Source organism: Trachemys scripta, chromosome 8 (assembly GCF_013100865.1).
Source record: "Trachemys scripta elegans isolate TJP31775 chromosome 8, CAS_Tse_1.0, whole genome shotgun sequence".
Taxonomy (NCBI): Eukaryota; Metazoa; Chordata; order Testudines; family Emydidae; genus Trachemys; species Trachemys scripta.
Genome location: NC_048305.1, coordinates 34,733,267 through 34,747,913, shown reverse-complemented (window position 1 = coordinate 34,747,913; position 14,647 = coordinate 34,733,267). Strand labels below are relative to the sequence as shown.

Genomic DNA, 14,647 nt, shown 5'->3' with positions numbered 1-14,647 from the left:
GGTGAGGTCTATTGCATTAATTTAGATGGTCTATATGGGCCAAAGGTGTTAATATCACCCCGTCACTGTTTAACATTAAACAGTGTTAAGCAAGGTTTGGTATACAGAGACATTACTTTGCTTAGTATCATAGCAAACACCATTCAAGAGCTTGCTAACCTTTTATTAAAAATATAGAAAAGAAGGAAAAACAGTTAAAGCATTTTAAATATAGAGTAGTAAGTAAAACTTATTTCAGCAACTGTTTTCTTGTTTCTTGTCTGGAGAGAGATTTCAGAAGGAAGAGAAAAAGTTAGTTGAGATGGGTTGGAGCCGTTATTGTTGCTGTTCCTGTTATAGTCGAGTCCTGTTTCCTAGAAGACAAAACACGACAAAGACACACAAAGGGAACAGAAAAGAACAGCAAAGGTTGAAAATGCAGCTTCTGGCTCTTTGGGGTTGATATTTTTTTACAAAAATTACAAAAAAAAGTTTGGTGTTGCAATAGCTTTTGGTAGTTTGAGATTTAATGCATAGTTAATGCTGTAGCAGCTTTTAATTAAGTTGGCATTTTGTTAACAAGAAGGCGGTCATTTAAGATGTCATTTTAGTAAAAGATTGCTTTAGCAATCTAACAATTTAAAACATTATTTTCCTACTTTTCCTTTTTAAAAATACTTTTACATTAAACCTTTAAAGTTTTTACTGTTTATAAAAACTACAAACCCTAAAATAAAGGGGGAAAAAAGAAAACAAAACAAAGCATTTGTTAAAAAAATGTAAAAGAATTTATAACTTAAAAAAAAAACCTTTTAAAAAACAAAAGCATTAATGGTTCGCTTTGCAAACTAGAATAACACATGTAAAATTTTAAAACAAATTTTTGTTTTAAATCACCTTTAAAAACCAATTGCTTATTTGCTAAGCTATTAGCTACTGGGTATGTATTAACCCTTTAGGCCCCATCTTGGGTGCCAAAACTGTTGCACTAATTTAGATGGACTGTATAGGCCAAAAACAACAAGGAGTCTGGTGGCACCTTAAAGACTAACAGATTTATTTGGGCATAAGCTTTCGTGGGTAAAAACCTCACTACTCTAGAAGTGAGGTTTTTACCCACGAAAGCTTATGCCCAAATAAATCTGTTAGTCTTTAAGGTGCCACCAAACTCCTTGTTGTTTTTGGCCTATACAGTCCATCTAAATTAGTGCAACAGTTTTGGCACCCAAGATGGGGCCTAAAGGGTTAATACATACCCAGTAGCTAATAGCTTAGCAAATAAGCAATTGGTTTTTAAAGGTGATTTAAAACAAAAATTTGTTTTAAAATTTTACATGTGTTATTCTAGTTTGCAAAGCGAACCATTAATGCTTTTGTTTTTTAAAAGGTTTTTTTTTTAAGTTATAAATTCTTTTACATTTTTTTAACAAATGCTTTGTTTTGTTTTCTTTTTTCCCCCTTTATTTTAGGGTTTGTAGTTTTTATAAACAGTAAAAACTTTAAAGGTTTAATGTAAAAGTATTTTTAAAAAGGAAAAGTAGGAAAATAATGTTTTAAATTGTTAGATTGCTAAAGCAATCTTTTACTAAAATGACATCTTAAATGACCGCCTTCTTGTTAACAAAATGCCAACTTAATTAAAAGCTGCTACAGCATTAACTATGCATTAAATCTCAAACTACCAAAAGCTATTGCAACACCAAACTTTTTTTTGTAATTTTTGTAAAAAAATATCAACCCCAAAGAGCCAGAAGCTGCATTTTCAACCTTTGCTGTTCTTTTCTGTTCCCTTTGTGTGTCTTTGTCGTGTTTTGTCTTCTAGGAAACAGGACTCGACTATAACAGGAACAGCAACAATAACGGCTCCAACCCATCTCAACTAACTTTTTCTCTTCCTTCTGAAATCTCTCTCCAGACAAGAAACAAGAAAACAGTTGCTGAAATAAGTTTTACTTACTACTCTATATTTAAAATGCTTTAACTGTTTTTCCTTCTTTTCTATATTTTTAATAAAAGGTTAGCAAGCTCTTGAATGGTGTTTGCTATGATACTAAGCAAAGTAATGTCTCTGTATACCAAACCTTGCTTAACACTGTTTAATGTTAAACAGTGACGGGGTGATATTAACACCTTTGGCCCATATAGACCATCTAAATTAATGCAATAGACCTCACCAAATGCTTTGGCATTTGGTCTTTTCAGAGACCCCTAGCTCAGAGGGGATCAAACGAGGCTGCTACTTCCCCCATGGGATCCTGAGTGAGTTCATGCAGCTTGGAAAGGAATCCAAGGTTCAAGATGTTGGTCTAGCCCCCTCAGTGCAGCTTGCCTGGGAACAGTGTTGAGTGGAACACTGCAAAATTCTGTGGCAGCTGCTTGCTACCTGCTGGTGTTTGAGGAGGAGGATGGAGGTTCTCATTAATTTATTCCTCTGTATTTATTTTAGAATTCTCTAAATCCATAACAAGCTCCCTACAGTCTGATCCTCTCTCACCACGGTAACAGAGGGTCACTTGGCCTTAAAGAGCTCCTCAGGGACCCTCAGAAAGCTTTGAGGTTAGATTTTCAAAGGTCACTGCTTGCATTTTAAGGGCCATTTTTGAGCCCTTGTGGGGAAGATGACTGACTAACCATCCCACCTAATCAGTGCACATAGGCCAAATTCCAGCCCTTTGTGGGAAGTCTGCATGAGAGGGATTTGCACAGGGGATCGACAAGTAGTCTGGGAAGGACACAGTTGGGATGGAGGGCACCTGCTCATCCAGGCAAGGCTGGGTTAGCAGTCACCTCTTGCTGCACCTTTCCCCCCCGCCCCAGGATTTGGGGCCATTGGATCTGCTCTGTGTTCAGCCTGATTGTCCATGCCCCTGTTGCTTCACCAGCATGCTTACATGCCCCCATGCCACAGTCCCTTGGAAAGAGCCATTTCAGAACAGTGCCCTGCAACATGCAGGGCTAAACCACCCCAGAGGTGGCTTCATGTCAGTGGTCAATGCATAAATTGTGTAGGTTTATGAAGTGCTTTGGGATTCTTCACAACACTCTAGAAATCCAAGATCTTATTGTGCCTGTCCCTTTGCCTCATCCCTAGCTGCTTTTTAACAATGTCTGGGACTGTCCTCTGGGCTGTTGTTTTTATCAGTGTTTAAGGTGTCTGGGTGTGTCTGTTTCCTGCAGATGTCTCATGAAAAGGAAAGACCCAGCATCCAAACTTCCCCAATCATCCCCAAACCTCGTGGGGGAAGGGCTCACTACGCGACCTGGGGCTTCATTGTTCTCTGCGTTTTTGCCCTGTATCACATGGAGCAGTCCTGGAACCATGCCGCAGAGAACATCACCTTCTACTTCATGGCCCTGCAGATCGGAGCTCTGCTCAGAGGGGTTTGCAACTTCGTGGAAGAGATTTGGCATGTGCAATCCAGGTGACTGAATTTACAGCTCTCTGCTCTTGAGAGGCACTCTCAGGCTGGCACTTGTAAATGGGCCAGGAAAGAAAGTAAGAGAACTAATCGCTGTGAGGGAGGTGGGCGAATGTAGGTGCATGGTTCCTACTAGCTATACAGGAGCTGTAAAGGAATCCAAAGAAGCATAGGCTTTGCAATCTGGTCTCTGTGGTGGTTTCCCATCTGCCCCACTCTCCTGTCTGTTGATGTCCCTCAGGTTTCTATACTCAATCCCTCCCTCTTCTCTCTCCCTCTCTCTAGTCTCTTGTGCCTTTACTATTGGGAGCAACTCTGCAGATTGCCCATTACCCATAATGCCCAGGCAGGAAGATGCATGACTATTAAGTCACAACTTAGTGCTGTCCCATGCCTATGTCCTACACAGCTATTAAAGCCCATGGAATCTACATGGGAGGACATCATCTGAGGGGGTTCTCTCATGTTGTCCTATGTGGGGTCAGGGTTTGCTTCGTCTCTGGCGCAGGTTCACGTCCAAACCCACCAGATCTCAGATGTCCCTGGGTGCCATGTCACCCCAGTGGAGCCAGGCTGCCTGGGCCTGCCCTGGCTGAGGTAAGACCCAGGGCCTCCAGTGCAGAAGGCTCCCCAGCAACGGCACTCCACACTGGGGCTGGATTGCCTTCCCCAGTAAGCTCTACAGTGCTAGTTGGAGAGGCGGTGGGCACTGCCGTAGCTGTTACTTCCCCAGCATGGGCCCACTTGCTCCCTGCTGGCTGAGTCCCCACCCATGTGAACAGTCTTTTATAGGGACCCCCTGGGCTGGGAAGAGAAGAGAATGGAGAGAGGTAAATAGTGATGTCCCCCAGTGGTCTATACTGGGGCCGTCCTATTCAACCTATTCATAAATGATCTGGAACAAGGGGTAAACCGTGAGGTGGCAAAATTTGCAGACGATACAAAATTACTCAAGATGATTAAGTCTCAGGCAGATTGCGAAGAGCTACAAAAGGATCTCACAAAACTGGGCAACAAAATGGCAGATGAAATTCAATGTTGATAAATGCAAAGTAATGCACATTGGAAAATATATTCCCAACTATACATACCATATGATGAGATCTAAATTAGCTGTTACCACTCAAGAAAGAGATCTTGGAATCATTGTGGATAGTTCTATGAAAACATCCACTCAATGTGCAGTGGCAGTCAAAAAAGCAAACAGAATGATAGGAATCATTAAGAAAGGAATAGATAATATGACAGAAAATATCATATTGTCTCTATATAAATCCATGTTACGCCCACATCTTGTATACTGCATGCAGATGTGGTCATCCTGTCTCAAAAAGATATATTGGAATTTGAAAAGGTTCAGAAAAGAGTAACAAAAATGATTAGGGGTTGGGAACGGCTTCCGTAGGAGGAGTGATTAATAAGATTGGGACTTTTCAGCTTGTAAAAGAGATGACTAAGGGGGATATGATAGAGGTCTATAAAATTATGACTGGTGTGGAGAAAGTAAATAAGGAAGTGTTTTTACTCCTTCTCAGAACACAAGAATTAGGGGCCACCAAATGAAATTAATAGGCAGCAGATTTAAAACAAACAAAAGGAAGTATTTTTTTCACACAATGCCACAGTCAACCTGTGGAACTTGTTGCCAGAGGATGTTGTGAAGGCCAAGACTATAACAGGGTTAAAAAAAAAAGAGATAAGTTCATGGAGGATAGGTCCACCAATGGCTATTAGCCAGGATGGGCAGGGATGGTGTCCCTAGCCTCTGTTTGCCAGAAGCTGGGAATGGGTGACAGGGGATGGATCACTTGATGATTACCGTTTCTGTTCATTCCCTCTGAAGCACCTGGCATTTGTCACTGTCGGAAAACAGGATACTGGGCTAGATGGACCTTTGGTCTGACCCAGTATGGCCGTTCTTATGTTCTTATCAATGCAGTGGGGGTCTCTCCTTCTCAGCGCAGGGGTGTGCTGGGCCTGGAGACCCCTCTGCACGCCGATCTGCAGGCGCAGACTGACAGCCCTTTCTCCTTGTTTCCCTTTTCCTCAGACACCGCAGCAGCTGGTGGAGGGTGGTGGTTGCCTGCCTGAGCCCAAGTCTGCGCTGCCACGCGCTCCTGCTGCCGGTCAGCATCTGCGCCTACATGGCCCTGTTTGGTGAGACTGGGCTGCAGCTCTTCCTCAACCTCATCCTCGTCTGCCTCTGCCAGCTCCTCAGCTTCGCCTTTGGGCTTCAGGTAAGGGCAGGACACCCCAGTCCCCAGCAGCCTGGCAATGTGCCCCTCTGCTCCCCAGAGAATCCCCAGCAATCCTGGCAGGCATAGCCAGGCCAGCATAACCCAGGTTATGTGGTGCTCTGCCCTCCACTAGTGGACAGGCCACGTATAACATTTTGAGTCCTCTAGCTACACCCTTTGGCTAAGGAGCCTGGGTTCTCTAGTTCACATCATGGACTCATGCTTTAAGGTCCTGAATTCCACACAAGTGGTGACTCATCCCGAGATGTCTCATTGCAGCTGCACATGGGAATTGCAACAACTGAACCTAATCAGTTTCTCAATCAATGTTGTGAACTCATTGGGACCCCCGCTCTGAAGTGGATTGGAGCATGGTTCATCTCAGTCTAGCTTCATTCGTTGCCTTACAGGAAGAACTAGGAGAAGTGGGATGAAACTGAGCAAAGGAAAACTGAGAATGAAGATAGCTCACGTGGCAGGGGCTGTGCTGGGGCTGTGCATCCTGTCTGGGCTGTAAAAATCACCAGCACTAGTAAGCATTCCCACTAGTAATAATAGGAGATGCTTCTTCAGGATGTGATATCTATGGAAGACATTCCTTGGTCCTTTAATCTGGACTGGGGCAAGCACTGAGGATTATGCTGCAGGGAACGATCCTGCATCACAAAAAGGGTGGAGAGCTGAGCTGCTAAGTCAGGCCCATCTCTGATCCCTTGGGAGGTTTAATCTGTTGCAAGGGAGATTCAGGTTAGATATTAGGAAAAGCTTTCTGACTCTAAAGGTAGTTAAGCCCTGGAAGAGGCTTTCAAGGAAGGTTGTGGAATGCCCATCACTGGAGGTTGTTAAGAACAAATTGGACAAACACCTGTCAGGGATGGTCTAGGTTTATTTGGTCCTGCCTCAGCGCAGGGGGCTGGACTTGATGCCCTCTCAAGGTCCCTTCCAGCCCTGCATTTCCATGATTCTAAGATGGAACCTCGCTGTGTTTGCTGATGAACCCTGCCTTGTCTGCACATGCTGCTCTTCTTCCAACTGAATTGTTTTAGAAGCCACGATGCAGCAAAATTCTTTTCATTAGAGCAACCCCATTAATATTTGATATCATCGTCCTGATGCCACCATCCATCTCGGCAGGGAAGCTAGCGAACTACTCAATTCAACTAGCTTTTAATGAGCACTACCACCCCAGGGTTCCAGTACCATCCCCAGCACCCGCAAAACTCCTACTGGCATTAGAACGTTGGCATTTTTAAACCTGGCACTTAAGTGAATGCTTGGGAGGAGAAGTATATTTAGCTGCTGTCTCCAAAGGGTTAAGTAATGGGAGTGCTGCAGGCTTCCAAAGCTGCCCTCTGCTCTCAATAATGCCAGTGTAAAACCAGGTATTTCTAATGACTTCATTAGGGTTACTCTGAATTGACACTCCAGATTCAAGGATTAGAAAACATGCCTTACAATGATAGACTCCAGAAAGCTCAGTCTAGTTATTTTAGCAAAGAGAAGATTAAGTGGTGAGTTGTTTACACTCTATAAGTATCTACATGGGGAACAAATATTTAATAATGGGTTCTTCTTATAGTTTTCGCTGCTAGATTGAAGATTCAATAGCTGGAGGTTGAAGCTAGACAAATTCAGTCTGGAAATAAAGCATATATTTATAATGGTGAGAGTAATTAACCATTGGAACAATTTACCAAAGGTCATGGTGGATTCTCCATCACTGGCAATTTGTAAACCAAGATTGGGTGTCTTTCTAAAAGATATGCTCTAGGAATTATCTTGGGGAAGTTCTTTGGCCTGTGTGATACAGGAGGTCAGATTAGTGATCACAATGGTCCCTTCTGGCCTTGGAATCTACGACACCACTAGAACTGAGAGCAGAGTTTGGCCCATGGTGAGAAATAGAGACCCTCACAGAAATTTTGAAATGAGAGGATTTTGGTGTAAAAGGAGGATCTAGGATGCCCAAGGGGTTTGAACACCTAATCTATATAATAAAATTCTGGGATTATCACCAGTCTCTGTGTCACACTGAAATTTAGACTCTCTGTTGAGTCATGGTGAAGTGATGGACACAGCTACAAACATGGTTGAGAGTTCTTTTGTTTAGAATATCACCAGGTTCAATCACCACTGGGATTCACCATCTGTTACCATCCAAGTTTTAAATTCTAGACCATTTTGACTTCTCAGACTTCACCCCTGCAACAGCAAGACATGTATTTATGCCATGCCAAAAGTCCTAGGCCATGGTGATATCAGAGGTAACTCAGCCAATCACCACCCTTATTCTACAGCTAATTTGCATGCAGTAATTTCATGGGGTAGAATAGAGGTAGACTGTGCAGATGATAGATCATGTGGCTCAGCTGCCACACCTGTGTGACAGCATGGGCTTCCAGCCACTGGTCCACACCAGAGGCTTTGAGCATCTCAAGCAGGGCATTTGCAGGCTGGATTTCTGGGCTGTATTCCCAACTGTGCCACTGAAGCCTTAGGCCTCATAGTGGTGTATAGCAGACCTGGAAGTTACACATGTGTGTGTGATCAGAATCGGGCCTACTCTTTGATTTGTGGTAAGACATTTAACCCTAGTGGACCACCCTTTCCTCATCTGTTAAGGGAAGATGATGATTGACCTGCCTTGTAGGGCTGCTGTGGGAGTTGAGTAGGGTTGGGTTTATAAAGCTCTTTGAGGAGCTCTAGACCTGCAGTGTACGGCTCATGCAAGGGAAAGCATGGCTGCTTGGCTTTCAGGTGTATTCAGAGAGACAGCAGGAGACACAGTCACCAGTGGGTGTGGGAGGAAATCCCGCTTAGCTTGTAAGATGGTTTAGTTATGGCATTTCTTCCTTCAATCTGTAGAGTCCCTCTGCAGTGGAAATGTCTGAAATCTGTGAAAAGAACAACTGCAACGTAGCACATGGACTAGCGTGGTCTTACTATGTGGGGTATTTAAAGTTAGTTCTGCCACGTAAGTAGTTGTTTCCCTGTTTGTATGGGAATATAAAATCCTTTGTAATAAAACTCCTCCTTTGTACACGTTAAGGGGGAGCCAATTAGCTAGTCAGAAAGCTGCTACTCTCACTTCATTTGTTTCTGCTCCATGTTCTCTTCCTCTAAGGCCTTAAAGACTTGATCAGTGAGTTCAACAGAGCCAATAACAATTTGCTGAAGTGCAAGGAGACCTGGAAATTGCACATCCTTCTCCCAATGAGCTGTGAGATATACGATGACCTGCAGAAGGCTGACAGCCACATCCAGTACTGGAAGGATCTCCCGGCGCTGCAGCTGGACCGTGCTGGCACTAAATGGAGAAGCTACAAACAAAGCATCTATACAATTTTGGGTGAAGACAAAAAGGTACATTTATCATCACGCTTCTCTAGCTGAAGGGCCACGGGAAGGACGGATGTGAGCAGAAACGGGTCTGGTACACAAAGTTTAGCTGTGGATCCAAATTCCCCCAAGGGTTGAGAAATTCAGGTGCTGGATTTTGGCTTGGGCCCATCTCTAGCCAGGAGACATGAATAGTGTAAAGGTGGGGCTCCAAGATAGGGCTGTAGAGCCTCCAAAGGGCCAGTTCAGAACAGCATCCAGCAGTTGGGATGAAGAGAAGCACATGCCTTTGCACAGCCCTGGGATTCACACAAGGCCTTTCCTTGCAGCCATAAACCTCTGCAGGAAAATCCCAGTTTATTTAGCTGAATGCAAAGCTCCTGTCTGCACTAAATCCAGCTACAACCCAGGAGCAGCACTGACCCTGTTGTATTGGCAGCAAAAACAGCCTTGGGCATATACCCCTATGCAGTAGGATAAGGCCTTCTTGTTCCAGCCTCCCTCCAACCCCCAATATACACACTGTCAGCTTAATCACCGTCCCTGATTCCCTCTCCCTGTTCCCATTTGTCTCTGCCACTATCAGGCCGTGGCAGACACTGAAGTGCCTTGTCCCTCTGCCCGCTTGGACAGCAGAGTGCTGACTGCACCAGTCCGGTTGCCCAGCGTAGAGGCAGACCCACCGCCATGCTTGTGAGCAGGCAAAGAAAGCAGCTGTGGGGAGTCTCTTGGCTGCCCAGAGGCAGCAGGGCCAGGGTCCAGTGGGGAGGGAGCTGGGGTGGTCCTTGCATGGGCACACAAGGCCCTCAAAAGCTTAGGTCTGACCCTGCTTGGCAGTGCTCTGGCAGCTGCTGTGTTGTGCATAGGAGGGGGCCACCAAAGGGTTCAGCCAGCAGCGATGGGATTCCCGGGGGCTAGCCGCCTGGGGAGGGATGCCTTAGCCGTGGTCTCAGGACTGCTGGGGTAATGCCCAGGTTTCTCCCTCTCCCGTCCCTCTAGTTGAATTACTGCATTGTGGAGTATGCCCCCCCGCTGCAGTCCCTCTACGCTATGTCCCAGGATGAAAGCGCCGCCTTTGGCCGGGAGGATCGCCTGGAGCAAGCCCAGCTCTTCTGTAGGACCTTGGGAGAGATCTTACAGCGCTCCAAGGAATGCGCGGGCTGCTACCGGCTCATTGTGTATGAGGGTGAGGAGTTGGGGACTGCACAAGGGGAGAAGTGCTGGGGTTTTCTCCACGCCCTGATCCTCAGGCACAGGAGTTCACTGCGGCCTCTGGCGCACGCCCAGCACGGCAGTTAGTATCAGGATTATACCATCATCTCATTGGTGCTCTCTGGTGTCACTGTGCTGAGTAAGAGTGGCTCAGGGTCCCCATCATAGGTCACGTGGGCCCTTTAATGCACATGGGCTCCTGTGGCATGGGTGGCTGGGTCCTCTCACACCACAGCCCCTTGGGCCATGGGGAGGTTTCTGCAGTGCACTGGGGACCTTTCATGTGCAAGGCCTCCTGATTAATGGGGTCCCTGATGCCCCTCCCCAGGCTCTAAGACAGGGGGATCCCAAAACACAGCCACTATCCCTCAGAGGTAACTCTGATGCTGTGGGGTAGGAAAGTCCCATTTAGCCAGTTTTGCCCTCTGCCTGTTTCTCCTGAGTTTGCTGGAACTGGATGACAAAACCCCAGCAGGGCTTCCTGAAAAAATACTTGGAGAGGAACATTTCTCATTTTGCTCAAATTTTGAGTGAAAATTTTCCATTTTTTTTAGTTTTGTTTTGGTGGGGGGAAAACACACCCACTTACTTTCACTCTTTCACTTTTCTCCACTGGAGAAAGGGTGGGAAAAGTTTAAGAAGTGTGAGAATGGGTTTTTTTTCCCCTACTTTCTCTCGTTTTTTTGTGTGTATTCCCCCGTTTTCCACTGGGGAAAAAATGTAAAACTGGGGGAGGGGGCAGGGGTTCCTACCAAAATGAAAATTCTCATCAAGATTCAAAAAATTCTTTTTGAAATTCATTGATAAATGAAATGTTTTCACCTTTTGGAGCATGGGAGAGAGAAATTTTTCATTTTGGTCAAAAGGCGTTTTCTTTCCCCTCCCCCTGAAATGTTTGGATGGAAGAGCATCCAGCAGCTTTACATTTCACCCTTTCTTCCAACAATCAGCAAGTCCAATACTAGACACCTAGCTGCATTGGCAGCTGCAAGGCTTGAACCTGTGAATTTTAGGTTAGCTTATATTGTATGAAGCTCCTGGACCTCTAGCTGTGGCCTGGCTGCCACTAGAGTGGCCCACTGAGTAGGTGTAAGATGCATGGGCAGCAATGGTACCTCTTCTTGCTGAAGGGTTTGGAGACTCTGCTTGCTGGAGACTCAGCTTGCCTTGGATTCCAGCCCATTGAAACTGGTGGGGTTTGTTTTCTGTTTTATTTTCCAGAGTCGGGAGACAGCGACAGCCATTTCCTGTCAAAGGAGATCCTAAAGCACATCAGACAGCAGCACTTTGAGGAATACACCATGTGTGAGGGGAATCACGAGTCCAGCACCTTCCTCTCAACAGAGCCCAATATCCTGATCAGTGACTCGGAGCTACCCGGGCCTCTGCGGAGCGATGGCTTCTGAAACCTGCGGATGGGACTGGCAGGTTACTCCCTCTTCAAGCATACAAAGAGAGAGGACTAAGACAGTCAGGGCCATCCTTAGGCATATGCAGCATACACGGCTGTGTAGAGCACCCTAAAATTTGGGGTACCCCTGGGTCTTAGTGTCCATCCTTCCACCTTTTCCTATCCCTGTTCTGACCCTTCCTGCAGGCTCCCACCACAGCTGGCTGCTGCAGCCTGGTGAGTCTTCCTCCTGAGGGGATCTAGTACTTAAAAGTGAAGAAGCCTCCAGCCTGCCAGACCTATTAGTACAACATTGAAACTGTTAAAGAGTCATTCGAGTGGCACTGAAGCCATTTAACAGGCATTTGCCAACCCCCAGGTATATACTGTCAGTTTCTGAATTTACTGACAAAAACAGTTGTGCATTATTGTAATATTTACTCAGAACATGTCAGTCTTCAGGACCTTAGTTTAAAATTTTCTTTAAAAATATTTCATTTAGTGAGTTGTGAAGATTATAAAATCACATCTCTAAAAAAATCCTTGCATAGATTTTTAAATGCACAATTTGAGTATTCATCTTTAGCCTTAAATGCTTGGATCTTCAGACACATTTTTTAAATAAATCCTTCAAAAGACCACCCTTCTCTAAAATACACATTTTAATTTTAATTGCTATAGTACAAAAAAAGTGCTTCCTGTCCTTTCTGTCCATCCCTTTCTCCCTTCACCCCCCTGTTGAAGAGAGCCCCTTTCCTTCCAGATAGCTGGACAAACGAGTTTCCCTTTCTTTACTTCTGACTATTTGATTAATTAGTTTTAAGAGAACCCTCCAGCAAAATCTGTACCTTAGAAAAATATAAAATCCTTTGTTATGCCTAAAATCTTTAGAAACATATTTTTTAAAGTTGGTGAAATTTCATAAACATGACTATTGTTATGGAGATCACACAAAGTAAATTAGTGTTCCCTTTTTCTGAAAGCAATGAACATTGTTATGAACACACTAAACCTCTGTGACTGATTAATTTAAAATAATGTCTTTGTTTCAGTGAGTTAAATATGTAGTGATCTGGAATGCTTACTTTATGAAGGCTTAGAAATACTGATTAAGAAAATGTAAAACAGAAGAGCTGCATCATGTTTTCCATAATATTTAATGTTGTATTCAGCAGGACAGCTGACTTGCCCTTACTACAAAGTTTTTGCAAAGAAATCTTTGACAAACTTCAGGATATATCAAAAAACCTGTGACTGACCTTTTTTATTCCCAAGTTTAGTGCTTTTAATTAAGTACCTTCTGCATGTCCAGTCTTCACCATCTGGCATGCAGTGGAAAACATGTCCATTTTGGGTTTTTTTCAAATGTCATTTGCTTCATTTGGGTTCAGGGATCTGGCTGGAAGGGGGTTAGCAGGGAAGGGGAGGGAAGAGAGGAGGGAGACAGTGGGAAGAGGGTGTGGCCTGGAAGAAGTGGGGGCGGGGCCTGGGGCAGAGCAGGGGTGAAGTATGGGTGGGACCACACGCAGAAGAGGTGGGCTAGGGAGCTAGCCTCCTCAAGCGGCAGCTTTACCCACCGCCCATGACAGTAGGTAAGAGCGGGTTGACTCCCGCACACCCAGCGCGCGCTGCACTGTCCTTAGGCCGGGGCTGTATTCGCAGAGCCAAATGTCCCAGCGCCACACATTCTGCATGAGGGAGAGGGTACAGGGGTCTCTGCAGGGAACTGTGACTCTCTGCCGCCATGAGGTGTACCAGGCAGCTCAGTATCCTTTGCTGCCACGTCCCTCCCCACCCCAGGCTGCGAGCCCCGGCTGCTGTCGGGCATAGGGGCACCAGTTTAATAATACTGTGTAGGACCCCATAAATCCTAAGGACGGCCCTGCAGACAGTGCAACATTCAGGCTTCCTTCTTTCCTTCCCATGTACTCAGGGCCGGCTCCAGGCACCAGCCCACCAAGCTTGTGCTTGGGGCGGCACCTGGAGGGGGGCGGTGCGGCGCGGTGCTCCAGCCGCCGGGGAGAGCGGAGCCCCGGCGGGCTCGCCTCCGGGGAGAGCGGAGCCGCGGTGGGTTCGCCGCCCTCCCCCTGGTGCTCTGGCCGCCAGGGAGAGCGGAGCCCCAGCCGGGCTCTCCGCCCTCCCCTTGGCGCTCTGGCCGCCGGGGAGAGCAGAGTCCCAGCTGGGCTCTCCACCCTCCTCCCGGCGCTCTGGCCGCCAGCGGAGCCGCGGCGGGCTCGCTGCACTCCTCCCGGCGCTCCGGCTGGTTGGGGAGAGCGGCCCGCGGCCAGGCTCAGCGCCCTCCCCTGCCACGCTGGGAGGGGAGGGGCGGGGCGGCGGGAGGCTTTTTTGCCTGGGGCGGCAAAAAAGCCAGAGCCGGCCCTGCATGTACTGTTCTCTCTCGTCAAGCACATCTTGAAAGTCCAGTTCTCTCCATTCCTAGATATAATCATGCTAGCACCCCCTATTGGGAAGCTACTGATAGTAACGTCCCATTGGTCACATTTATTTGAGATAGCAAAATTAACCATGATTTCCATAAGCTGCTACATGCTTAACATTATATCATATGCCCATAAGGTATGTATTATCATAGATCTAATGTCAGCTTGTTGTTTGTTTTTAAATTAACTCTTAACTTGCTTGGCAACTAAGGTATTTTCCCCTGGGTTTGGGAAGGTTGTTCTTTCACGCCTTAGTATTGTTGGGTGTATACCTTGAGCGCGGTTTGATGTTGGCATATGTGCTGGTTCGGTTGTGTTCTGATATCTGTCAGTCACTCATCCATCTGTGTTCCTTCCCTGTCCTGCTGATCGAGTCTCAGCATAGTGCGTATTTCATTCACGTCCACATTCTTGTCTTCGATACCTAGTTGGAAACTATTTAACGTTTTGGTGAAATAGCTGCTCATCCGCTGCTTTATTATTTAACTGTTCGACACATGTAGCTTGCTTCCAAGTGCAGGATTTGTCCTGAGGAAGTAGTTTGATCTCAATAGGGTCTCCTGGTGGTAGTTATGGGATGTCTTTAGCTTGTCAGTCACAGCAGGCTTTGGCTTTTTCACATCTCTCTTC

General features: G+C 45.9%; 1 protein-coding gene across 1 annotated transcript; it reads left to right on the top strand.

Moving 5' to 3' along the window:
- The first annotated feature begins 2,440 nt into the window (after positions 1-2,440).
- On the top strand, positions 2,441-11,785 carry STING1 (stimulator of interferon response cGAMP interactor 1). Its single transcript, XM_034779649.1, has 7 exons — positions 2,441-2,535; positions 3,157-3,401; positions 5,449-5,635; positions 8,501-8,609; positions 8,760-8,998; positions 9,974-10,160; positions 11,408-11,785. Exons 2-7 carry the CDS (start codon positions 3,157-3,159, stop codon positions 11,590-11,592), a joined length of 1,152 nt encoding a protein of 383 aa, XP_034635540.1. The 5' UTR covers positions 2,441-2,535; the 3' UTR covers positions 11,593-11,785.
- Positions 11,786-14,647: the final 2,862 nt, after the last annotated feature.